This window comes from Pempheris klunzingeri, chromosome 9, assembly GCF_042242105.1.
Source record: "Pempheris klunzingeri isolate RE-2024b chromosome 9, fPemKlu1.hap1, whole genome shotgun sequence".
Lineage (NCBI taxonomy): Eukaryota > Metazoa > Chordata > Actinopteri > Acropomatiformes > Pempheridae > Pempheris > Pempheris klunzingeri.
The window spans coordinates 22,620,489-22,645,708 of NC_092020.1; the positions used below are offsets into that span (position 1 = coordinate 22,620,489).

General features: G+C 39.2%; 1 protein-coding gene across 1 annotated transcript in view; it reads left to right on the plus strand.

The window, feature by feature from the left end:
- fstl5 (follistatin-like 5) overlaps positions 1–25,220 on the plus strand; it is a 127,592-nt gene that overhangs the window by 97,743 nt on the left and 4,629 nt on the right. Inside the window, exons 12-16 of the mRNA XM_070836428.1 lie at positions 10,453–10,479; positions 10,708–10,826; positions 15,261–15,410; positions 19,174–19,281; positions 22,110–22,234. Coding sequence (XP_070692529.1) covers positions 10,453–10,479; positions 10,708–10,826; positions 15,261–15,410; positions 19,174–19,281; positions 22,110–22,234 — 529 coding nt within the window. The remainder of the gene's footprint in view (positions 1–10,452; positions 10,480–10,707; positions 10,827–15,260; positions 15,411–19,173; positions 19,282–22,109; positions 22,235–25,220) is intronic.

Genomic DNA, 25,220 nt, shown 5'->3' on the forward strand with positions numbered 1-25,220 from the left:
GCCCTGCCTGAGACCCCCCACCTCTGCTCTTAAAAATATACTGTTAGAGTGACATCACTCTAGTGGCATCAACAGATCCAACTTAAAGACCAAAACCAACTTGGCATGCAAATAACATTTTTATTGATTGTTATACCAATTATATTCTCAATAAATCAATTAGTTGGCCTGATTTAGTCTCGTTGGAGATCTGCTAACTGTTGCATGTTGCTTTGAAGTCTTATCAAAGACTGAGAAAGAAGAGGTGTATTTTCAGGTCTGTTTTGCAGCTGAAAAATGTTTCTAATTTGCATCGACTCTGATATAAGTCACCTCTGTGGCAGCACTTGTACCAGTGATTAAGTTATTTGCTTACCTCCAGTATAGCTGTTCCTCTGGCCAATGTAATTGAAACACAAGAGCATTAATTCTTTGTTAACAAAACCAGCATAGGTCAGTACAGTCAAAACCGGAGATGTTTCATGTATTCACACCACTCTACCTGCTCTGTCTGCTTTACATAGAAATCACAAGATGTCTGGGAATAGAGGGAGACAGAAAGGGGAACATGAGATGGTTCCGCCTCACAAGTGTAATTAGTTTAATAGTCACAAAAGGTCAAGTCAAAATTATTTCTGAAGTACTACAGTAGTCTGAAGTGCTTTCATCATAGGTCCATCACAACTGTGTGTTTGTGAGTCTGTGTGAGGGAACAGAGAGCTTTCAAAGAGTTTACACCTTTTTAAAAATCGTTTAATTTTTTTTCAGTGTGTTTCATATCTATGCGTATTAATACAAAATAAATTAGTAAAAATAAAAATGTATGCAGGAAAAATTTGATCGCACAAACTTAAGATGCATGAAGGTGTGAAAATATCCAACAGCTAGGTTGATTTTCCACATACTGTGAAGAGGATCACATAAATCTGAGCAGCAAGGAGAGAAAGTGACTAATATTTGAGCGCAGCCTTGTTTATGGCTGTGAAACTGCTCATGTAATAAAGGGAAACAAACACAAAAGTTATTAAATCTGTCAGAAGCCTGGAGGTTTGAGTTTTGACCCCCCCCCCCCATGTCATTTGCATTATCTTGGCATTTGATTAGCTTCTAGATGGACAGATATTTTATTGGGCTCTCCAATAAGGGAGCAGCTGGGTGATATCTTCTAGGAAAGCTGCCAGCTGCCGTCAATACATCAGTGTTTAAGGCCAGAACAGAGCGACAAGGAGAGGCTGAGCTGCTCACGTGCATTGTGATGTCCACACAGCAAATGTCATCAGGCACAAGTGTCATTGTCCACCGCAGCTTTGTTTGCCTGAATGATTTTTCCCTGTGAGTGGACATTAATATGTTTAACAAGCACCTGTGATCATAAAGAATAATAATAGAAAAGACACCCCTAGTTACATTTTGCTAAGTGCAAACAGATCTTGAAATGAATGTTTAGAGCATGCTGAGCTGTTCTTTTAGCTGAAGTTGTTGGATGTGCTGCCCTGGCTGCACTGCTTCAGATTCTGTGAATATCACACTGAAATTATTTGTGCGTAATTGACCTGGACTCAATGTAGTCATGTTTTTTTTTTTCACCAAGTCAAACATTTGAATTATGTTTGATTAAAAACATGATTTCAAAAAACTATTTCGCTAATTCATTCAACACATGTAAAAGTCTACTTCTCAAAATATACTTTTCTAGAATTTAAAATCTTTCAGATTCAAATTTGTCATCCAAATAAAGACACATTCTGTTGTCAAGGTCTTATAAAGGAAAAACAAATGTTACAAATAGTTGTTGTATAGCATAGAATTTCATTATTATTATATGGCAAATTATTGTTTTTATGCAAATTCTTCCTTATCAAGGTAATCTGACCTGATGAGGACGACTAATTATGCTCCAGGTCATCCGTTAATTAACCTCTGCCTGTTTTCTTTGAGCACAGTCTAATGCCCATCAGGTTCAGCTCTCAGGGTTTCCAGTAATAACAGTTCTGTGGTCACAAAGCACTGAATAATCTTTACATATTCTTTTAGGTACGTTTTGTTCTTAAGCACAGAACCTATCCATCTAGGCTTACTATAGAATTGCTATCCCTGTCTTCACTTGGTCAATTTCCTGCCACAACACTAGTCTTTCATTTCCATGAGATACTCTTCTGGAACTGGCATCTAGCCACGCTGAGGCAGAGGTAACCTGTATTCGTAAAACCTCAGTGGAAAAGCAGATGCCAAACTCAGCCAATGTACTTGCAATCACACTAGAATTAATTTATGTATTAGTAATGTCATTCACAGACAGATCCAGACTCATCAGCAGTTAGACAAGCTGGCCAGACTTCATCTACACTGGATAACATCCTTTTTCTCAGCACCATGTACCACGTCGCATTCAGTGTATTTACACTAACTTTAGTGATGTCTTAAACATCATGTAAACAAGAAACCTGGTGTAACTGGAGAAAGGGATTAGGGAAACCTGATTTCTCCAGCTATATTTCTCCAGGAGAATGTGGATATGTTGGCAATGTGATTTTTTTTTTTGTATCATGGACACGGTTAGAATAAGAAAGCCCTGCTTCCAAAATAAAGTTGGCTGTAGGGGAGAAATCTGATGACAATACATGAAAACGCATTCTCCGAATAGCCCTCAGTAGTGCATGAGACCTGCCACTAACTTTCATCTAGGAGTTTAATTATAGAACAGAGCATGGCCCAAGTGAACTCCCTTCCTCTCCAGGCAGTAACTCTCAAACGGCAGGTGTTTGTGAGTTATTTCATAGCAGAAGTCACTGAAATGCACACGAAGAGCCAGGTGAAGATAAGGAATGTTCACAATGGTTTTACAGTGTTTTTATACCACTGCCAATACAGTCATAGAGATTTAGCACCAACACCATGGTCTTAGGAAAATATGTTTTTCTACTAATTTTGTTTTTTTAATTTGACAAACCTCTCAATGTGTCTGTCTTTAAATAAACAGATGCTCAACATTTTCAGATTAAAACGCAGACTGACGCCAAATCATCCCAGTCTGATTTTGCACAATGTAAATGAAATGGCTTTGGGTAGCTACTGTATACTGTAATGTTACTGAAATATTCTGCCCACACCATTCATGTGCTCAACATGCACAACCAACCCTAAGAAGGGATGCAGGCTAGGAAGGATAGTCACCAAACAGACAAACAAATAACTTGTATAAATGAAAAGCATTAGCACTCTCACATACATGACAGCAGTTTTGGTGTTAGACCATTTTTCATATGTGATGCTCTGAACATATTTTGGCCCATATTCCAAAAGTAATAAGGTGTAATATGTCACTTTCAAGGGAAAAAAAACATGAATGGGTACATTATGTTAAAGTAAAATCTTTAGACTCTATTATATTCGTTATATATTCACTGTGCAACCAGCTGTAGGTGCTGTAGATTTGTGATATCAAATTAACAAGGAAAAGTCATATATTTAGAAACATATGTGTTACCTACTTCTGTAACATAAATCAGTCATGTCAGAATCCTCATTCACACCCACAAGCTGCAGTACGTCTAGAGTGTGAATGCAGATTAGCTCCATATGGCATCACGTTCTGGCCAGAGAGGCTCTTTAATGTCATTGGCCCAGTTATTACCCATCTACAGATCTGCATGTGGTTGGGCATCCTGGCGTCAGGGAGAACCTACAGGGACGAATATGATGGAAATGAGATTAAGCATTTCAAAGCCGACTACCCAAATCATCCATCTCTGATAAAACTCCTTAACAGTGACTTGACCACAGGATCGTGAACAGTGTAAACTATTGGCATATTATCATCATTCAATACCACAAGACCCAACAAACACGTGTGCTTATATCCTTTTAACTACGTTTGTCTGTCAGGTGTTTTTCAACACTTTTCTAACTATTTTGTCGCCCTCATTTTTTTTCCCGGGCCTGTAGTCCTTCTGGTTTTCCAGCTTTTGCAATAAGCATTCAAGGTTCACAAGTACTAGCTTATTTGTCTTCAGGCTCAGGGAGGGGATGTGCACATTTTTAAAACAGATGGCATTTGCCTTCAAGTAGCAGTTCCATACACTGATCCCACAGAAATCGACATGCTGGTGGTCATGTTGTGGCACCAGACTACCCTTGATCTACTTCCATTGATCTGAAACAGACACTGATTTCAGTGACTTATTGTTATTATACTTGGCAATGTTTTTGAAATCTGACTTTGTGGAAAGTAATGATCTCATTTTGGGGAAGCATTGTGTTTATGACCTGCCTCAGGCTTCTCATCCAGATACTCCAATGAGAGAGAGAGAGCTGAATAACTAACTAAGCTAGTTGTCAAAGGGCTGAAGAAGGTATTAAGCAGGAGATGAACTGAAAACCATGATCCAGTGAGAGAGGTATGAATGATCTTTTTTAGATGAATTCACAACCGAGTAGTTTTAAGGTCAAAACCTTCTTCTCACAGGCGCAGCTCTAAAGTGAATTGTTTTTCTCTCAAATTTACCCAAGCGCCTCCTTGTTTGGGAAAACCTGAGCAGTCACTATTCTGAGGTCTCTTTAACAGAGTCTGTCACCAGCAGGCTGAGCACCATCCATCTCTGACAGTCTGCTGCTAAACTGGCATAAATATCTGCCCTTCACAATGTGCCAATTATTTCTGCAATGTCAGAGGATCTGCGAGGCTCAGAGCGAGCGTTTGCTGCTTTGGTCTCTTCGCTTTATGTCTCTACATAATGCTACACTTCATGCCTCGTATCAGGGACCTGCAGCGTATCTATAACATGCAGGATTAGCAGATGCCCTCTTGCCCTTTTCAGCTGAAAACATTAATTATAAAATTATTCTGAGAACTTCTTAGAACTATTATTGAGGAAGTGTGCCATCTTTAATGCCACTGGTTTCTTCCAGTGAATGAGTTGAGGAGGAACTTCACTCTCTTCCATGTATACCTTTTTGCATTCTGTCTTTTGTGTCTTGCATGATTTATTTAAGTAATATAAGTAATAATATCTCTAGAATCTCTAGTATGATAAGTCTTATGATGTAATGGGATCTGGACGAGGAGTGAGGACAGTACTGACCATCACAATGTCTGTGTGCTTTCATGCTTCATGTGGTATTCTGGTCTCTACTCACGACTCCAGTATTTACTCTTTACTTTAATCCATATTCTGTTTTCTTTACCCAATGCTCCGTGACTCACTGTATGACCTTTACATACTTCTGCACAAACAGAACATCTTGAAACTCTAGTGGGCTGGAAAGTCGGTTTTGATTGTTGCACTGCAAAACATCTCCACTCAGTCATGAGTCAGTTACTAGGTCTTAAAATCCTCCTTTGTTGTATTTCACTCATTTCCAGTGTAAAGACAGACCGTTATCTTCTTGATCTGAAACCTGGATGTGATTTTTATGCCTTGTGTCAAGAATCAGGTACAGATTTTGAGAAATTTCATGAAACAAGGAAAATGGTATGGGATGGAAACACAGCACTGCACAGCACTTAAGACAAATATGTTGACGTCTTCAAACTTGGCAAATAATTGTTTGATGACTCTATACTTTATCCAGTGCTAACATCTACATACGGTACTCCACTGTCTTTATTTCATACTCCTTACAATGTTTCTAAACCAATTTTGACATCTAGCAGTTTGCACACTGTTGTTCCAATCAAACACAACACTGTTGATTTCACAGATTCAAGCAGAGAGGAAGATCTAATCAGTCAAATCTGCTGGTGAAGTGATTGGTTGGAACAAAGCCCTGCAATCTCCTGGGCCTCGATGGCACACAGATGAGAACCACCGCTCCACACCAAAGTCCTCACAAAGCTGTTTCATTCTACGTGGTCTGCCATGCTGTCTGCTCCATATCCTCTGAATAGAGATCAGCTTGTGCCAAAATAGCATCCATGTTTCCATCAGTGGTGTCCCTCCCCATCACAGTGGGCTTTCACACAGTGTTGGACACACTGTCAGCAACAAGGAGCTGTAACCAGGCAGTGACGCTATCCACAGTGTCAGCAGCCTACTGCCTGTCGACTGAGTTTCATGCTAAAGGCTTTGTGAAATGAATATTGTAAATCCAGTGGAAAGTTTAAATGCCTCTAAGCCCTGGTTACAACATGGCAGCTTATGAATATTTCTGATGATGCATTCTGTAAAGTGATGTAATAATATCAATGATAAGAATACTGATCTTTTTAAATGAGTCTACTCAGAACAGAAACTGCTGAGAGGACACGAAGAAAACCTAAAAAGAATGTATATTGAAATTATTAATTATACTGATTTATTTTACATTAAGCAAAGTATGCAAAACTGGACTGACTAAAGGCTTATGTAGATTTAGTCACACGACTTTATGAGCCATTATAAATTAAGATAAAGCATTAGAAAAAGCCATTATTTATTTGATGAAATAGTAACAACCTATTCTTTTCTGTCACTGCAGGTGGTTCACATTCATTGCACAGATGGATATTTATCTCCCCATGACTCTCATTGCAGTTTTTGTTTGTGATAAACACAAACACTTAGAGTTTCTTTTTTTTTTTTAAGTTTAGATGTTTCAAGCTCTCACCATTAACTTGTATTTTTTGGAACCTCTCATGGATTTTCCTCCAAGGATTACGTCTTTTGAATACTTTTCGTCTTAAAGAGATGATACAGCCTTCAGTCCTCCGCAGGCTTCCAGCTCTAATTCTAGTGCAGTCAGTTCTGTTACTTTGAAAGCTTCCATACTCTACCTGGCTGTAAATAGTACTGCCGGCAAAGTACTTGCTGTTGAAGTTAGCCCTCAGTCTTTAAGCACCCTTGAATATATGCATCACAAAGTTGCTAAAAGCAACAACAACCAAAAAGAGAAAAGAAAAAAAACTGTTGAAAAATATCAAGAACGTGCTGGCTGAAGGATGGATGGGTAAAATTGTACCCGCAAACGTGTTTCCTTTCGATGATGATCGCATTTTTTTAGTGCCAACCAGGTCAATCAGTTTTTAAGAATGAAGGTGGGGGGGCAATTGCAACTTTGCTGTCATCAAAAGGCTTCATTTGCATATTGAAATCACTAAACATTTCTTTTGGCAGAAAATGCCTATAGACCCCCCCCTTTTCTGATTTGAGTTTCGTGTCTTCTCACCAGAGTTGGCAGGTGTGATAAAATACAAAAGCTGAAAAGCTGAAAAAGTGGGATGTGATCACTAGGTGAGTCACGAAGTGTGTAGTGCAGAGTGAGAGATGAAGTGTGAAGCAGAAAGCACTGACACTGCTATTTTTTCATCAGCATTCACTTTAACTCTAGAAAGGCCAAACCATCATCAGTTTGTTCACTTTGAATTGGACATGAAATATCTCAACATTTAAAACGACCCATAATGGATGGTAAATGGACTGTATTCGTAGGTAAATGGACTGTATATAAGTGTCATAAGTGCCATTCTATTCTTTTCCGTCACTCAAAGGGCATAAACAAAATGTTCACATTCACCCATGCACACACCCCATTCTTAAACTGAGGGCAGGGGTCACCATACAAGGAGCTAACCTGTTCATCAGGGGGGGACTAATCATTCACACACACTCACACAACAAGCAATCAGGAGTAATTTGTGGTTCATTGACTACAAAGCCTATCTACAAAGCCTCTGAAAAGACCAAAACCTACAATTATCAAAAATGAGTCGCACCATTGCACTGGGTGACATGTGTCTTCATTATAATGAACATGGGCACTTTGAGTCAGTTTCCACATGCATCTTCATGGAGGCGTGAGCAATCATTTGTGCACCAAATCCTAGGCTGCAAATAGTCCCCAACAACTCCACTTTAAGTATGTTTTACGTAGCAACGTAGCCGTTAAAATAACAACACACAGACAGGTATGGAAGGAGGTAATATATTAGGGGATAGACTTCAGCATTGTTGGTTGTGGTCTTTTCATAAGATTTGCTGCATGAAAGTCAGCAACATTACCTTTTTCCAACAGAGCACCGCCCACATCAAACCAGTGAGGAAAAGCAAAGACAAAAACACATAAATACATAATCTCTTATGTGAAATAACAAGAATTCTTTCAACTTTTGCCAAAAAATGTGCTTCAGTGTAGGACCCCATTGCTCACAGTACAAAGCTAATTAAGAAAATAGGTTTTCAGGGCCTTGGAGAAAGTCATTCAAGTATTACTTGATTTTGATTAGAAAAACTAAAATATGACACTGTTACAGTTACTTTATAGAGAAACAACACTCATATTAAAAGAATTAATTAAAAGACAAATTAAAAGAGGACATTGGAATTAGGAAGGAAAGTATACTCATAGAAAAGGGAACATTTTAGAGCAGAATGGAGGTAGTATTTTAGGTGCCATTTATAAAGACAAATTTCTGCTGATCTTCAGGTTTACAGGCTCTGACTAAGACTAAAAGCAGGGGGTCCTGAGGCATCTTAATCCAGGCCTGGGTGTGCATTATACGAGTGTTGGCAGGTGCATCTAGAATTTCAGCTACAGTAATGGATATGTGGTGTAGCTGCCCTGCATGTCATCAATCGCTGCACTGAAAGGATATTTGATTTGTACCAATGTAGATGAAGAACAACACAAGAGGGAATGATTTTTTTTCTCCGTTATTGTTGCTTTCCTGTTCTGCTTCCTTGTTGTACCTGCCTAGAGCAGTGAGCTGGCACTCAGCTTTTCACAACACTTGTAGTTTGTTAGTAATAAAGTATTTGTGTGTTGCTTATAATTAAAGCAGAACCTACTGCAGGGGTCAATGTTTCCATAATCTCTGGAAAGAGCAACAAAAGCCTTCACACCCAAGGCAGTCGTCCTGAGTTACTTTTCGCATTTCCATCTACTGTGACCCAATTACTCTACCTATATTATGCAGTTGCAGTCTTCTGTCATGCCACTATGGTGAACACCACAGGCTGTTTGGCCCACTGTTGCAGTTGCGTGCTCTTGTAAGCAAATTGAATTTATGTAACCTTGCTGACGGGGAGGAACTGCAGAGTCCAGGCTGCCTGGTGAGTGTGGCTTTCCCAATATTTGGAGCCCAGTGGAAACACAGTTATTACGACCAGAAAGAGTGAACTCACCGCCTACAGTGGCAGCCAGCTTGTTTTGTTGTATGGATGATGAAGTTGATGTATGGGCCCCTTGTATGCGCAGAACAGCCACAGTCTCTCTGCCAAGTGATGAATAGCATCAATACTGTGGGCTATTGGAAAAGACCAGATCTCATCTCAACTCCTCTTTTCCATTTTCTCCATTTTCCATTTTTGGCACATCTCAAATAAATTGTACTGTTTTCCTTTTTGTTTTGTCCTTCCCTTCTATCCTTCCTTGTCCCTTTATCTATAGACTCATACTTCTTTTGTGTAACTTTTAATGAGCTAAAAGGTATGCAAGAGTGCACAGGAAACACTTGACAAAGCACTTTTGAAAGATCAAGGCTGACTAACAGCACAGTGGTGTCTCGTTGGCTTTGTCTCCCTCCTTTTCTTTCTCTGCATCTGTCCACCCGAGCAAGAGGCTGCGGGAATGAGCATTGCAATAGAGGCGAGATTAGAATCGGATGTGAATTGGGCTGGAGATTGGTTTGTAGACGGAAAATGGAAGATGGGGTGGAAGCAGAGGAAAGACTGGGGGACAGATGAACAATGAGAGAGAAGGTCACAAATAAAAAGCCAGTGTGAGAGGATAGTAGTGCTGTGGGGTGGAGGATAAGAGTGATTTACTCTGATATTTGCATGGAAAATTCCTCCATGATGCCTCTAGATTTTCACCTTACCGCATCAGTCTTTAGTCATGTAATTTTTAAGTAATGGCATCTTTTCTCTGAGTGCTCAGTGGCTGCTTTGAAAGCCGACAGTTGGTCTCTGTTTTAGGTCTCCATTAAAGCACTCAGGGTGTTTTGTGGCTTTCATTTCACATTTCATGTTATTAGGCACTACTAAGTGAATTTAATGAGAAATTACCTTTTATAGGAATCAAAACTGGTTTCACCACTGAAGAAGGAGCACACTAATCCCCCTTAATGACCTATGATTATCATCTGAGCCTGAAACCTGTGGACTACTCATGGGTGTCTAAATCGGCTTATCCATAAAACTCATATTGATGGGTGATGATCTGATGTCTAAGATTTTATTCTTCAGACTTGTTTCGTGTTTCTTCGCATAATCACACTTTGTTGCAGCATCCAAAAATCATAAACAGTTTTACTTTACTGGTAGTTTGTTGACTGCTCTCCATTTTCCAGTGTTTGGTATCAAATTATTTCCAAGCAGAGGGCTCTATCGATTATTTGTTGCACTAGGTGTCACAGACAGTTTCCATACAACTTTCAGTCGGTCTGCTTTCCTTTTTGCCTCAATAGGAGTTAGTGTTTGGGTGTTAACTCTCACAAAGGGACCCTATCGATTCTTGCATTGATTTCTAACTGTGCTTTCCTCTTTTTCTCCTTCACAGTGGCAAACATTTTGTGGCGAGAAGAAGGTACGTCTAGACTGCTTCTGCTTCACTACGGCATTCATTAAACTGAGTTAATTGAATTTTCGTAATAGGGTTACTGAACTGTGATGAGAGGGTTTAAATGATTTGATGCTTTGAAAGTAGATAGCAATGTTGTTGGCTTATTTCCGTTGCCAATGATCACACTGTGCTCAGTCTCATAAGCTATTTAGGGTATGTATTGTAACAGGGCTGTTTTTGCTTTCTCCTCAGGTCTTAGCATTGGCAATATGTTCTATGTGTTCTATGAAGACGGTATTAAAGTCATTCAGCCTGTGGCATGTGAGATACAACGACACATTAAGCCCAGTGAGAAGCTTCTAGCTCTGCAGGTGGGTGTTCAAAAAAAGGTGAATGTTTTCTTTGCCCGACCAGTGACTCACATTTTTAGTGATTCAATCTGAGCCAGGACCAGTTCCTATTTGTTTTCTTTTAATTATCCTCAATTTAGTCATCATAGAAAACTCAGCATTCTCCTGGATAATCTATATTATTTTAACTAAGAAGACGAGTTGATAGAAAGACGACTTTCTGAGAATCACTCACTTTGGTTTGTTACAATACCCCAGGATTGTCAGCTGTTATTGCGAAGGAAGAGTCCAGTTACAGGCTCAAATAGGCTAAAATATGAAAGTAAACTGATTAGAACTGCCTTGTTTTGTCAGCTCTTTATAAATCATAAGCTTTAGTTTCTGCTGGTACATGCAACAAGCATTTATTGGATGTTTTATGTTGGGTTTTTTTGCCAAAATGCTGTTTTGGGGTCATAGCCGATTGCTCTCAAAACCACTTTAAATCACCAAAGTCTCACAATAATATGAAAACACGGGAGCATCTGTAATATATATATATATATGTGTATATATATATATATATGTGTGTGTGTGTGTGTTTATATATATATATATATATATATATATATATATATAATTTCTTTTCTTTTCTTTTTGTTACAGTGATCTCCTGATTTATTATTCAGTGAGCATAATGAGCAACACTCTAAGCATCCTGTTGCCTGACCTAGTAACATCTACTGAAATCAATTTTTAGCAGTCAATATAGTTTGCACTGGGATTTATGTGAGTTTCTTATTCAAATGCAGCTAAGCAGGTAGAGGTTCAGTGCCCTGCTCAAGAAAAGGCTTTGTTGTTGCACTAGTAAATTTAGAGGACACAGCCTTCAACCACCATCCTCTAGCTAAGATATGATTTGCACCTAGATTTATATGTCCTTCCTGGAGCACCTGCATGATAAATAGTGACGTTCTCATCTAAAGTCAGTGATGGGTCCAAAAGGCAAAAAAAAAAAGCACTGCTCTCTCTTCATTGTCAAATGAATGGACAAAGTTTTACTTTACTGGTAACGCAGAGGAGTTAAGCTCATCAAGACATAAAAAATAGGCACCATGCATCACAGAGAAGAACAAAAGCAATGAAAATGACATATCACCATATTTTGTTATTTTGAAGTTAAAAGTTAATTATGGTTTGGGAAAACTTACAATGCTATTTTGTGAGAAATCTTGAAGATGCATGGTTTTCATTGAACTGCGACAAAGAATATAGAAAAGAAAAGAATAAACTATAATAACAGATTATCAACAGGGCTGATTAGCATGTTTCAGCTTTAGGCATAGTAGGCAAAGGAAAGTTAAAATGTTTTACTTTTAATCTGAACATACATCCTCCAGCACATTTTCCCACAAATTTCTTGAATTAACTATTTCAGTGTCCAGAAAGATGGAAGAAGGCAGATTTGTGTCCTTTAATCAAAAAAAAAGGATAATTGATCTGGAAAACTAGTAAAACCAGCGAATCACTGTTGGAAGCCGGTTCAATCTCAAACAAATAGCTGCAAAAAGTGCAGAAAAAAAGTGCAAAAAGTTGTGTACACTATAAATAACGCTTGAAACCTGTCACGGCGTGTGCGTTAGCAAACAGTTGCCTATTTAGACATTGTATTTAGACATTTAGCATTCTTTAGCATTCATATGGAGTTGTGTTTATCAGAGCTGATGTGAGCAGTCAGACTGAACCAAAGCTGTGTAGTTTTGGGCCATAAAGCCAAAATAATGATCTGAAAGATGCTAAAATGCTCTGTAGAGTTGAGGATAACTGCAGAATTGGATATCCCATTTCATATAACACATAGTAATTGTTTCTATTATTAATATCAAATTATTGACTGTGCAGCTCTAAAGTGGTTCTTGACAGTCACACGTGTTCTTCTTGCTGGTATTGCTAGCTACAGAAGACAATGCCCAGTGGACCAGGGGCCAACTTGTAGTGTTGAACCGGTCTGTTTTTATTTAGTTCATTGACAGACTACATGCAGTCAGAGGGGGGTTTAACCTCTCAGAGGACTCCTTACACCAGGCCTCCCCGACTGAATCGCTGTTTATCACTGAAGCTTTCAAGCAGCAAAATATTCAAAGCAGGTTGCTGATAGATACCTGTTAGATTTACATGTGTTCTTGAATGAACATTTTCCTCTGAGGTGCCTTTTATCCAGAAGCCCAGCACTGATTCGATGGTTGTTATACATAAAACGATCCCATGAATGCACAACAATCAGCCGAGCGTTCCTCGGAGAGGTGTGTTTGTATTAGGATATCAATCACTGCGAGCGCCGTGATACCAGTTGAAGTACTGTCATGGGGAGGGGGGGGGTAGCTATATGAACAAGAGACGCTTCCAGCATGGCGCTCACGTTTTCTCCATAGGAGAGGAGCATTGATTGATTTGTTTATGGTAAATATGCAGGTAATATATTATCCTCGATTTACTGTGATACACGTTGTAGAGGGCAGAACTCTGATGTCCAATTGTAGTAAAATCAGCCAGTCCAGAAGTTCTGCAACCAAGAATAATCTGAAAGGGAGCATCCACTATTTTCAAACTGCTGCAGCATTGTATCCAGTGCATTTGATAAACATAGTGAGGGTTATATGTGTATATATTGGCAATGTTTAGTACCAATGTACCATGTATATAGGGCTCTTTATTTTTGGTTTAAAATCTAATCTTTAAGATACCATTTGTTCCAATCGATATAGGGTGATAATCTGTTTATCGCTGTATATGTGATGTACTTCGCTTCATATCTGGTGAATCAGTATCTCAAAACGTGATGTTATTAGTTATAAAAGCTTTACTTCCAGCCGAGTTATCTACCATTTCGAAACTGCAGCAAGGGTAGCAGAAGCACTGCAAGTGAGTGTGTGGGTAATTTGCTGTTACGTTCCTCTTTTTGACAATTGTGTTTTCCTCCCCACAGACAGCTGACGTGGTGTCACAAATATATTAACATTGCAAATCATCCAGTGGCTTAACTGGGGAATATCAAAGCCCTCATATTTCTGAACATAGCTCTTTAAATGTCATCATACACATTCACTGTTGAAGAGAGGAGGAATCCTTTTAAAAATTTTGCAACAGTTTCTGTTAAAGAGACACAGTACAGTATTATCTCGTATTTCTTTTGGCGCCTTCAGTGCTGCATAATATGGTGTGCAGTAAGGATCTTGGTCTGTTTTGGGATACTGTAAGCATTACACAATAAAAGAAAAAAAACATATCTGCAGTCTTAAGCATGTAATTTACTACATAAATCGCATACATGCTACGCACCCACACACAAACAGACATATGCAACACACATAAACACATGAAGGATTACAGCCGCCTCCATTAACACCCTCAGCTGGGCATCAGATGCTCGATTTCCCACCTCTTAAAGGTGCAATAAGTAAGATATTTATAGCTCCATAGCACAAAATGGCCATAGTGTGGGTCTGCATGGGTTTCACAGGGTTCAATACCAAACATTTACTTCAGCGAGTGCAAGGATGTTAAAAATTGACTTTCCCAACCTGTTTCACGTTAAAAACACTAACAGATGGTGCTACAACTGGACGCTGAGTTACATTAGAGCTACGGAGAATTGAAAACCTTGTTATGAAGCCAAAAATGTCAAAGTGCTGTCTTTGTTTTAGCATTCTGCATCATGAAACGACCTCTTTACTAGATATTATTTTCGCATGTCAGCCCACATTAACCTTCTTTTCTACCGATAAAATAGAGGGAACGGGATGAGTGGGAGCTGAACTAGAGATGACATAAATTGTGTCAGTGATGGTGCAGCTCCCCCTCACCCCTGATAGTGTTCAATGAAGTTCATGCATTACCTAATGCCCCTCTAAATGAGAGAAGTTGGCCTGTGGGAAGGCACCTGTCATGGGCTGCCTCTGCGGTTGTAAATATGGGAGAAAGAGTTCATCCCGCCATGCCGGAGCCCTTCATTCATCCTTGCTGGCCAGCAGCTCCGTAAATCGTCCCACAGAGTCTGGAACAGACGACTGGGCAGAACCTGGAGGCTTGGAGAGCCTAAGAGAATGGGGGTGTGGGGGGGCGAAGAGGAGAAAAGCTCCAGAGACAGAAGGCCTGTTAAGGTTCCTGTTGGCCAGGAAGAGGAGAGCTGCCAGAACTGGAAGCTGAACAGCCGCAGATCGGCTGCACGCTTTGTTCAGTGGATTATGTGTGGACAAATAAGAGCGATTACGGAGATTTTTCAGGACCTCGCAAAGCTCATTTATCGAAGTTGCCAAGATAACACGACTCACATCAGCATAGGTGATAAGACTGCAAGTAGTAAACAACACAGAAATAATGACTGGATGAAGATAATCGTTTTTTAATGAGACTTATTTCCCCGTGATATGAAAAACAATTAGTTAACAGTGAATGTGTGTGTGCTTTTTCTTCCAGGAGGAGGTATGCCCCACCTCACCAGGAGAGGAGGTTCAGAGGTGTGTGTGGTCATCAGCGGTCAACATCAAGGACAAGTTTATTTATGCGACACAGCCAACCTTGGATCGAGTGCTCATAGTTGACATCCAGTCTCAGAAGGCTGTCCAGGTAATTTTTGGGTTAGATTGGAAAAGCAGGGTCATGTCCATTTTGCCAGTTACTCCTCTCACATTGTACAACAATGTACAATGTGAGAGGAGTTCATTTTATACAGAGGAGGGGAAAAAATTAAATATTTCCTGCCTTTATAAAAATGAAGGTTCTTTGTCATGGAAATGAAAATCCTCCATCTGTGCTAAAAATCTCAAGGTTGCAAGAGGCACGAGTTTTTTTTCCTCCCTCTCTGTGACTTATTTTCTCAAACAGTTACACCAACAAAAAAATTCTCATATGCTCCCACATTGATTGAACACAACATCTTTCACAACAACCTTCTATAAATCAAAACTTCATATGGGCATTTTCTATGATTGATTTTGTTGAATGAAGGACACTTTTTTTTTCTTTTCATTGAATCATCTCCTCCAACTCAGGAATCACTTTGATACAATACATCGTCCTTCATCCAGAAACTCAATTATTTGAAAGCATCGGTCTACATTCTCCAGATTCTACCCAAACTGCATGTGAGCTATATCCAGACTTTTTGGAAACGGCTTGTGCATTGGAAATGTCTGGACATAAAATATTCTACTTGAGCAATAATTTAGTAGGACGCTAATACACCAGAGTGCTGTGGTGTGCTGATACTGGCCCTGGTGAGCTTCAGAAGGAGGCAGGAGGCTGCATGAAAGACGTGTTTGACAGGTGGTTGACTCTGAATGACACTTATAATTATGTCAGTCATGTAAGCGATGATGTAAACTTTAATTATCTTTCAGTACCTGGCAAGTTGGGATGGCGGAAAAGTGTGATAGTCTTTAAAAAAGTGGTGCAGTCTACAGCCCATTCATCATCTTTGATACTACAGTACCACCGGGGCATGCCAAAGGCAGACATTTGGTTCTTACCATAAAAAAAATACTTAGTCTTTTTTATAGCAAAGAGTAATGTAGAAAAGATTTGGCAAGATTCAAAGTTTTATCCTGCATTTCGCTGGTTGAAATAACAAAATGTCACTGGCAGTAGACTATATCATTTAATTAACTTCAACTTCATTTAATTTTATAAAGGCTAAAATGAAACTACCTAAAGTGCTTCTCTGCAAACTGCAGCCAACACTCAAGCTCCTCTCACTGACTGCGAGTGGATTGTGTGTTTTAGCGGTTCAACAGACTAGACTCCTCTCTAGAAGAATAACTTTGCTGATTGTGTCACGTCAGTGTCTGGAATATGTGCCAGTGAAATGTGCATGAATATCATACCAATGCTTTTACTAGCTTCAGAACTAGTAAAGCTTGTTAAACTTTTACTGGCTTACAGGACCTCTAGTATTTGGATCAAGTAGCATGTGGAAAAAATGAGGTGCTTAAGTAGTGTACACCTGTCTAATGAGTCAGACACACTGGACAACATTTCATATCTCGTGCTGCTCTCCTCACTTGTAGTTACAGGTTGTAAAAACCAGACAGCCACACAAAACTGTCTCCGCCTTCTCAGCCAACAGAAGCTTAGAAGAGATTTTAATTAATGTATTGTGTGAGTTTTACTTATGTTTAATTTTAGTTACTTGTAAATGTTTCAGGCTAAACTTTACCTTAAGTTTGATAAAATGCTATGAAACCCCAACCCTGGTCTGACAACAGATGCAAATAAGAACATACATAACTTTTACAAACACTTACAGAAGAGTGTGAACATTATATTCAAAATGTTTAAGCATTAAAAAAGTCTATTTAATAGTAATGTCTCTTTTGCTCAGTCAGCGGCTTCCTTTTAAAAGTCTGGCTGTCTGTATTTTTTCACACACTTTAGATGTGAAGTTAAATTTCACCTTAATATCGGCGTACTTTCAAATGACCCAGACCACCTCTGAATGTGGTCTGAGCGATTGGATCTCAATGGGTCCTCAGTGCGCCTTGGATACATTTACACTTGTACTTAGAGTTGTCTACTTGTGATAGGATCACAAAAGATGCATGTTAATGCCCGGTGTGAACAAGGCTTTTCCCTCATGTGGTTACACATGAATTATATATTTGTACTTTTGGCAGTGCATCACTCCTGTTCTGTTCCACTTTCTAAACTGCTGCTTTTTCAGCGTTAAGATCAGTTTTCTCACCTTTTGTTCAGCTGCTAACCCCTGACATGACCCTTTTCATACATACTGCAACAGCCATGACCTACATTTAACCGCATCATTGATGTGGTGACCAAGTAACCCCGAGACCCACCTCTTCATGGATACTGTAACCTGGCAACCCTTCATAGATATTGTAACATGGCAACACCAGCAGTTTTCCTCACAGATGGTCTAAGTGGCAATCCCTCAAACACCCTGCCACCTTGCAGCACCATTTATTTTCCCGAGGGAGTTTTAGTTTTGTGCGAGGCAGGCTAAGAAAGTAGTACAATTCCTATATGACAACATTCAGCACATTTCTAAGTGAGCAGCGTTGAGTTAAATCATCTGTGTCAGTGGGTTTTTGGGTGTGTCAAGTTAATCCAGGGTAGCTCAGATCCCTGCAGATGTTTTTTTTTTTTTTTAACACCATGATGTGAAGGCTGTTTACAGCTCACTGGCCTCTCAGAGACCTGCCAGTAAGCAGGTTGGTGTCCCAGAGACTGTCACAAGCTCATTATTCAGTCACCTGGAGGCTAAGCTTCATTGCATTATATTAGCAGTTGTTAATTAACCACCTGAACCCATCTCTCATCTCAAATAATAAGAGAGACACGAGTTCTGGTTTTGGCTTCCCTGCTTTCTCATTTTCTCATTGAATCATTTATATGATTGACAGACATAAAGTAATACTCGGTGAAGACTTTTTAATGAGCAGATTGAATTTTGCGTGTTATAACCAATTAATGACAGAGTGCACATGGATGAATGCTTGAAGCCGCTGTAATGTTTCTGTGCTCCATCTCCGACAGAGCTGTAGTTGGCGCTAGAGCTGTGCGAGCATATTGGCTGAGGATCTTGATAATCTTGTTCAGCCAGAAAGAAGTTGTTAGTCAAGAGAAAAAGAACAACATGAACACCTGTTTTCTCCGATGACTACATGCTCAGAGATTAGTTTGGATTCAACAGATATTCTCATCTTATTTGCAATAACCCTCTCAGGAGCTGTTTGCTCTCTCAGTGAAACAATATATATTTTGCCTAGGTAAACAATACTATTAGGGCTACATAGCAAAACAAATAGTAGAGAAAGTAAGCTGCAGTCAGAGGGGATAGTGGGAATACAGAGTTGAAATAATTTTCTTGAAGAAAGACGATTGCTTTTCCTTGCTGCCGTTGAGGGTGCAGCTACCGCATGCATTCTTTTCCTCTGTGCTTTCCCTATTCCCTTTGAGGTGGCTGTCTATCTGCACTCAGGTGGACATAATGCATGAGGAGAGCTTTTCTGTCACATGTGACTCATCTATTGTTCTGACTTGCCGCCACGTGTCAAAGAACGGATAAAGACTGAAAGCAATTACTCCAGTGTGGTAAAGCAATTGTGTCTGTCACCACTTGATTTGAAATGCAGCTCAGTACCAAAAACACCTTATACATAAAAAGCACACCTTCAGTCCGCCTTGTTAAAAGAAGGCTTGCTCCTGTCAACCACCGATGCATTAGTCTGCAGGAAAACTTTTCAAAAGCATTACTACCACACATCAAAGAAGGATCTCTTCAAAAGCAAAGTTGATTGCCTTGAATTGTTATTCTGTGGCTCTGCTGTCTTTAAAGGCTCAGTTTGTTGTTTGTATGTGTGTCCCCCTCCAGACGGTCAGCACCGACTCTTATCCTGTGAAGCTTCACTATGACAAATCTCACGACCAGGTTTGGCTGCTCAGCTGGGGAGACATGGAGAAGAACTTCCCTACTCTCCAGGTATGTTACACTCCCGTGTGTGTGTGTTGTGTTCCTCTGCTGAGTTTTATAATTGTGGAATGGTAGAAAGGCAGAGAATGAGAACACAAGCGCAAAGCTGCAGACGTTCTGCATTGTCAGTTTGTGATCCAGGGTTAGCAGAGATGCAGTACAGTAGTCCCTCGCTATAACGCGGTTCACCTTTCGCGGCCTCGCTGTTTCGCGGACTTTTTTAGTGCAATTTTGCATGCTTTTTTTTTTACAGTGTATGAACGCGCATTGTGTTCTGCGTCCTGATTGGCTAAGGGACTGTAGACCGATGTCAATCAATCTCCTCCGTGCCGTGTCTCTGCACAGCACAGAATGCGTTCGGCTTGCCAAATTTACATAAATGTTCAATCGCTAGCAGTGTGACTTTTAAGTGCTGCCTGTTTGCAAGACAAACAAACAAGTGTGAGAAAATGTTAATGCCTGTCTGAGAAAAGTGTATAAACTGTATGGTGAGGGGTTTTACAGCCTTAAAATATGTATAATAATTGTAAAAAATAAAGCTGACTTCTTCGCGGATTTCCCCTATTGCGGGTTATTTTTAGAACGTAACCCCCGCAATAAACGAGGGACCACTGTACATGTATTTGTGTCCTGCTAATACCTGGTCAAATATGTTATTCTGTGCATTATTTTCTCTTTTCTTGATAAAATCACAATTTCCCTGAGCCCAATATGATGTATTCAAGCACTCCATGAGCCTAATAACATCGGTTCACTGTGATATAATACTGATAAAAGCAAAAGCACATTTAAGAGGCTTGTGCCACCAAATGTTTGGAATTTTTGCTTGAAAACTGGCTTAAATGGTTAATTGACCAAATGGTTCGACTTTAGATAAGATCACTATTAATAAAAGACAATTAATGCGCAAACGCCCTAGTATTGACCATAGAGCATCAAACATTACACACATTTGTCAACACAGGCAGTCTACAAAGTGCAAAGTCAGCACACTGATAGACTTTATTTTACTTACGAAAAGTCGAGCAACTTAAGATGCAGTTTGTTAGGGTATAAAACAATTTCATCATAGGAACACACATAGTATATTGTAAATAACCTTTTAATCACCGTCTTGGCAGGGCATAACATCTAATTAGATGGGAATTTCTTCAACTTGTCCTGTTCCCCTTTTTCCAATATGACATAAATGTGGCATTAATCACCACAGCCTCTCTGGGGCTTTCAGTTGTTGATTTGTTTGTCTTGCTTGATGAGGGGCAATTAAAAGTCACTTACAGTGCAGTGCAGAGTGTTTGGACAGTGGATTATTTTGGCTCAGAACCTCAGCGCACCGGAATTAAAATAAGAATAATGACTGAGGGTAAAGTGCTGATTGGTCGTATCTATTGTCTGACCAATATTTCCAAAAACAAATCTTTGAAGTTTATTCGCTGATTGAGGACGACGACAACAATACTGGCAATAATACCATGATATTTACTCAGCTGTTTCCAATCTCAAACATATTTTCATATTTGTGTCAGGCAGTTTCATGTTACTTATTGGCTGACACACACACAATACAATCCAATACATGGATATACCATAAATTCATGACAAATGCAGTATAATGTGCATTTGCATCATTACAAAACAGTCATATTAAGCTCACAGCTCAGCCTTGTTTTTAACAGAAATGTTTTCACACATTTCCTCTTCGCCGTACTCCTGATCCATGGTAAACCACTGTCAACAGTCTTTTTCACAGACCTGTAAAGGGAAGGGTGTAACAATTTAATGTCGAATGTTATTCATGGTAGTCAGACATCGTTTGTGGAATAAGGCAAAGTTGAATGCCTGACATGATTCTTGCTTTGCTCAAGGAATTAGTGCTGTGGAAATTAACCTTATGAATTTATCAAGACAACAGGTAACCATGGAGCAAATTTAAGTTTACATTATGTGAGGAACTGGGCAAAACAGAAATAAAGGTCTTGTTTTGCCTGGCACTGAGGGAAATAAAGGATCTATGTAGCTGCAATAACCTAATATTGGCATGGTAATTATATTGGCCCAGCTCTAGTTACTATCTATAAACCATCATTTTTAGCACGACATTGAAACATTACAGTTCCAACACTGCGCGCTTAATATGGATGTAAACACTGTCAATTTAATTATTTATTATTTGAATTTTATTTGATACAGAATGCCGCAGTACAGAACCGACACAGCAATGTGTCACTTCTCAAAAACATCCTGACAGCACAAATAGGATCAAGGAAAATGTAATGAAATGAAAATTTTTAAGTATCTTTTGTGCCCTTATTTCCTCTGAGAGCCCTCTTGATTTAACTCAAATGTTGAGTGGTTTTACTTGCTTGAAAATCCTGCTAGCATCGCCTGCACAGAAATTCATAATGCAGAGTTTGGTCTGTGGAAATTTGCTTTGTGCATTGTGGCACATTCAAAGCAAATCCTGCCCACACACAAGCACACGTCTGCACGCTTCGATGCATGCACAAGTATTATTTAGACACCAGTGACAACGGCACACATCACCTCCCACTGTGAAGCGCCAATATCTCTGCAAGAGAAGAGGCTGAAGAGTTTTATCTCAAATCAGTGCACCCAAGCAAACATGAACATAATGGAAACATATTAATTGCTTAATGTGAATGGACAATGTTTTCATGGAAAACTAATACATGCTAATTACACGTATGACTTACAGTAGGTTGTGAGCTACAAATACGTATAGAATACAAACTTAAATGAATAGAAACCAGCAGCGCTGAGTGTATTTGTCAAGCTCATGTTGAATACCCACCTCCTTCTCCCTTGGTGTTCACCAGGTGATCAATCAAGCCAGTGGAAGAGTCTCCCACCACACCGTCCACACACAGCCGGTCGGCAGACGCTTCGACAGGGTGGATGACTTCTTCATTCCCGCCTCCAGCCTCATCATAAACCACATCAGGTACATCCAGTATGATTCAAGAGCACTCCTAATGTGAATTGATTTGCAAATTAAATTCACCCCATAGACATTTTATTCACTTTTTCCCTCCTAAGCTCAATACCACAATAATGATTTGGATGGAAATTTTGCGTGAGAGTGAGTGTGTGCTCGTCAGTGCAGTGTTTTTGGAGAAAGGCCCAGTTGTCATCTGTGCTGCAGAGAACGACGCCGATCACCTGAAACAGTTCTGAAAATAAATCCTTGTTACAGCTGTGGAGTTATATTATATCTGAATTTAAACATCCAAAAGCCAGTAACAACCAACCACTAACATTTTTATTTAATTACTCCAAGATCAGTCTCGTAATTCTGCCAGTAGGGATGGGCGACACACACACTGATCGTGATCGAAACATTTTATCCTTTAAGAGTTTATTATACTGTCTAAGTTACATTGCTTGACATTGTATCACATCACAGAAACAGAAGCAATTTCTAACCAATCATGGCAGTTTTTAGGAATGACCAGGTCATTCCCCATTGCTGTTAGAAATTGGATCTTCAACTGACATATTTTCACTATCAATTCATTATTTTCTCTTTTTATTATCTATTGTTATTAAGTATATACAATTTTTTTTTAAAAGTCAAGTTTTGACAGTTTACAATTATATAAAAAAAACACAGAAAAAAAATGTATCAAATATCAAAATTGTTGTAGTTTAACCTAAGGTCTAATGTAAAACAGATATCATTTACCGTCCTTAACAATATACACCACCAAAGTTTATCACATAAAGTATCATCGTCATCTAACAAGGCCTTCAAAGTGCAAGCCAACATTGTACAACAAACAATAACAGCAAAAGCACACAGATCACAGGAAACATTCTTATCCGTGTTTCTGAATCTTTATCTAGGGAATGTAGGCTTTATGGACTCTTAAAGCTCAATAGAAATGTATATCTATTATAACTAATTTGAAAAAGAAGACAAAATAAAATCTTCTCCCATATTGTCTGACCCTACCTGACACGCTGGCACACCTCAGTTCATCTTGAAGCTGATGAGAAACCTGAAGTGCAGTGTGCTCAGTGTTTCAGCACGTTGCCTTTACCAGTTATGTCATAAAAACAAGGGTAGGCAGTGTAATTATGCTGCTAAGCAACCAAAATGGTAAGTAAATGCTGATGACCATCACTTGGACAGAGCTGTGGATGCAGCCTTATCTCAGCTCTGCCTCGTTTTAAATGCCATGCAAGTTGTGTGTGCTCGTGATTTATTTATTTTTTTCATAAACATTCTTTAAACCTACACACACACACACACACACACACACACAGAGTCCTCATGAACTTTAGAAAACAGAATATGCTATAATGTTCATGGCTGATGACATTTTCTCTTTGACAATATCGGAGCCAAATGAGAAAGAAAGTGATTCCGCTAAAACATCTACCTGGTTCTTCTCAAGTTATAAGCACAATTGGACATGTATTACTTATTTATTTTTTGTATTTGTGTGTTTTCATCAAGATGAATTGAAAAATCTGCATAAAGCTACAAAGGCAGTAATCAGAGGGAGACAGGTGGCACCTCAACTCTTTAACAGTTCAGTTCAACAATGACAGAGCGTGGATGTGCTGAATGCAGAGTATCGAAAACACTGCTGTGGATTTTATAAAGTACAAGCAGTTGTCACACTCGGGCTTAACGTGGACAGAGAAAAGCTGGTCCCAAACGCTTGGCTAATGTCATGGAGAGGACAGGAGCAAGCAGGAGGTCTGGAGGATTTCTGGATGTTAACGGTCTCCTGGAGAGGAGGAGTAAGCAGTGCGGTGTGCGTGTGTGTTGTAGGTGGGGGTTCCTGGCACAGCTGTAATTAGATCCTCTGAGACCTGCAGGAAAGATTACAAGAAAGTGTGGCCGCATTCTTTTGGCAAATGTTGTTCAAAAATTGAGGTCTTTAACAACCAGTTACTCATCATTTTGATGCTTTATAAAATATGCTTACTTTGTTACTGCTACTGCCAGGCACTCTGACTATGGACGTCATATGGTTAAACTGTGTTACCTTGATACAGTATAGATGCATCTCACTAATTACACAAAATGGCGATGGCATTGATGGTATTGTAATTGATGTGTAGTGCTTGTGGCGTTCATCTTTACAAGCTGCTAAATAGAACTCAGAGTAAGACATGACAACACTGTTTGTCACAGTCTACAGTCATTTTTATGTGATATTTTCCCAATTAATCATTTAGTCGTACTTCTTTTCAAAGCCCAAGGTGATCAAATGTTTGTCAGTCAGAACAGTAGTTCAAAACCCAAGTTATTCAGTTTATTACTGCATTGTAATATTCAGATCACACAAAAACAGGAAATTCTTACTTGAGAAGATGAAACCATCAAATGTTTGGCATTTTTACTTGGAAAAATAACCTGTGATTAATCCGTTAAAGATATTCACTGCTTAACTTTCTTTAATTTTCTGACAATTTGTCTAGTCAATAAAATGTCAGAAATTAGCCTAAAATGCCAAAATTCCTGAGCACAAAGTGAAGTCCAAACCCCCAAAACATTTAGTTTACAATCACACAAGACAGATAAACGTGGCAGGGACTATTCGGCACTTCAGGTCGAAAGAGGAATGAAACGATTAATCATTTTCAGCTGTACTTGTTTCAGTACTAGTAATTTTATATTGATATTATTATGCAGGCATATCATAACATTTCAGTACAGTGACATTCCTTTAACATTTCATACCACATTAGTTAGTGTTTCTGTGAGGTAGTCCTCTGTGTATGTGCCAGCAGAATATATCATACAGCTGAAGCACAGAAATAGTTGGACATGAATGTTACTTTTTATTCAGATAGCTGTTTTTTAATCACATATATTGGGAACTGACTACCGCTTTTTTTTTTTATCTATTACCCACACAGCCATATGTCTGCTGGCAGGAACACAGCACTGATTGGTCGATTTTTAGCAACAT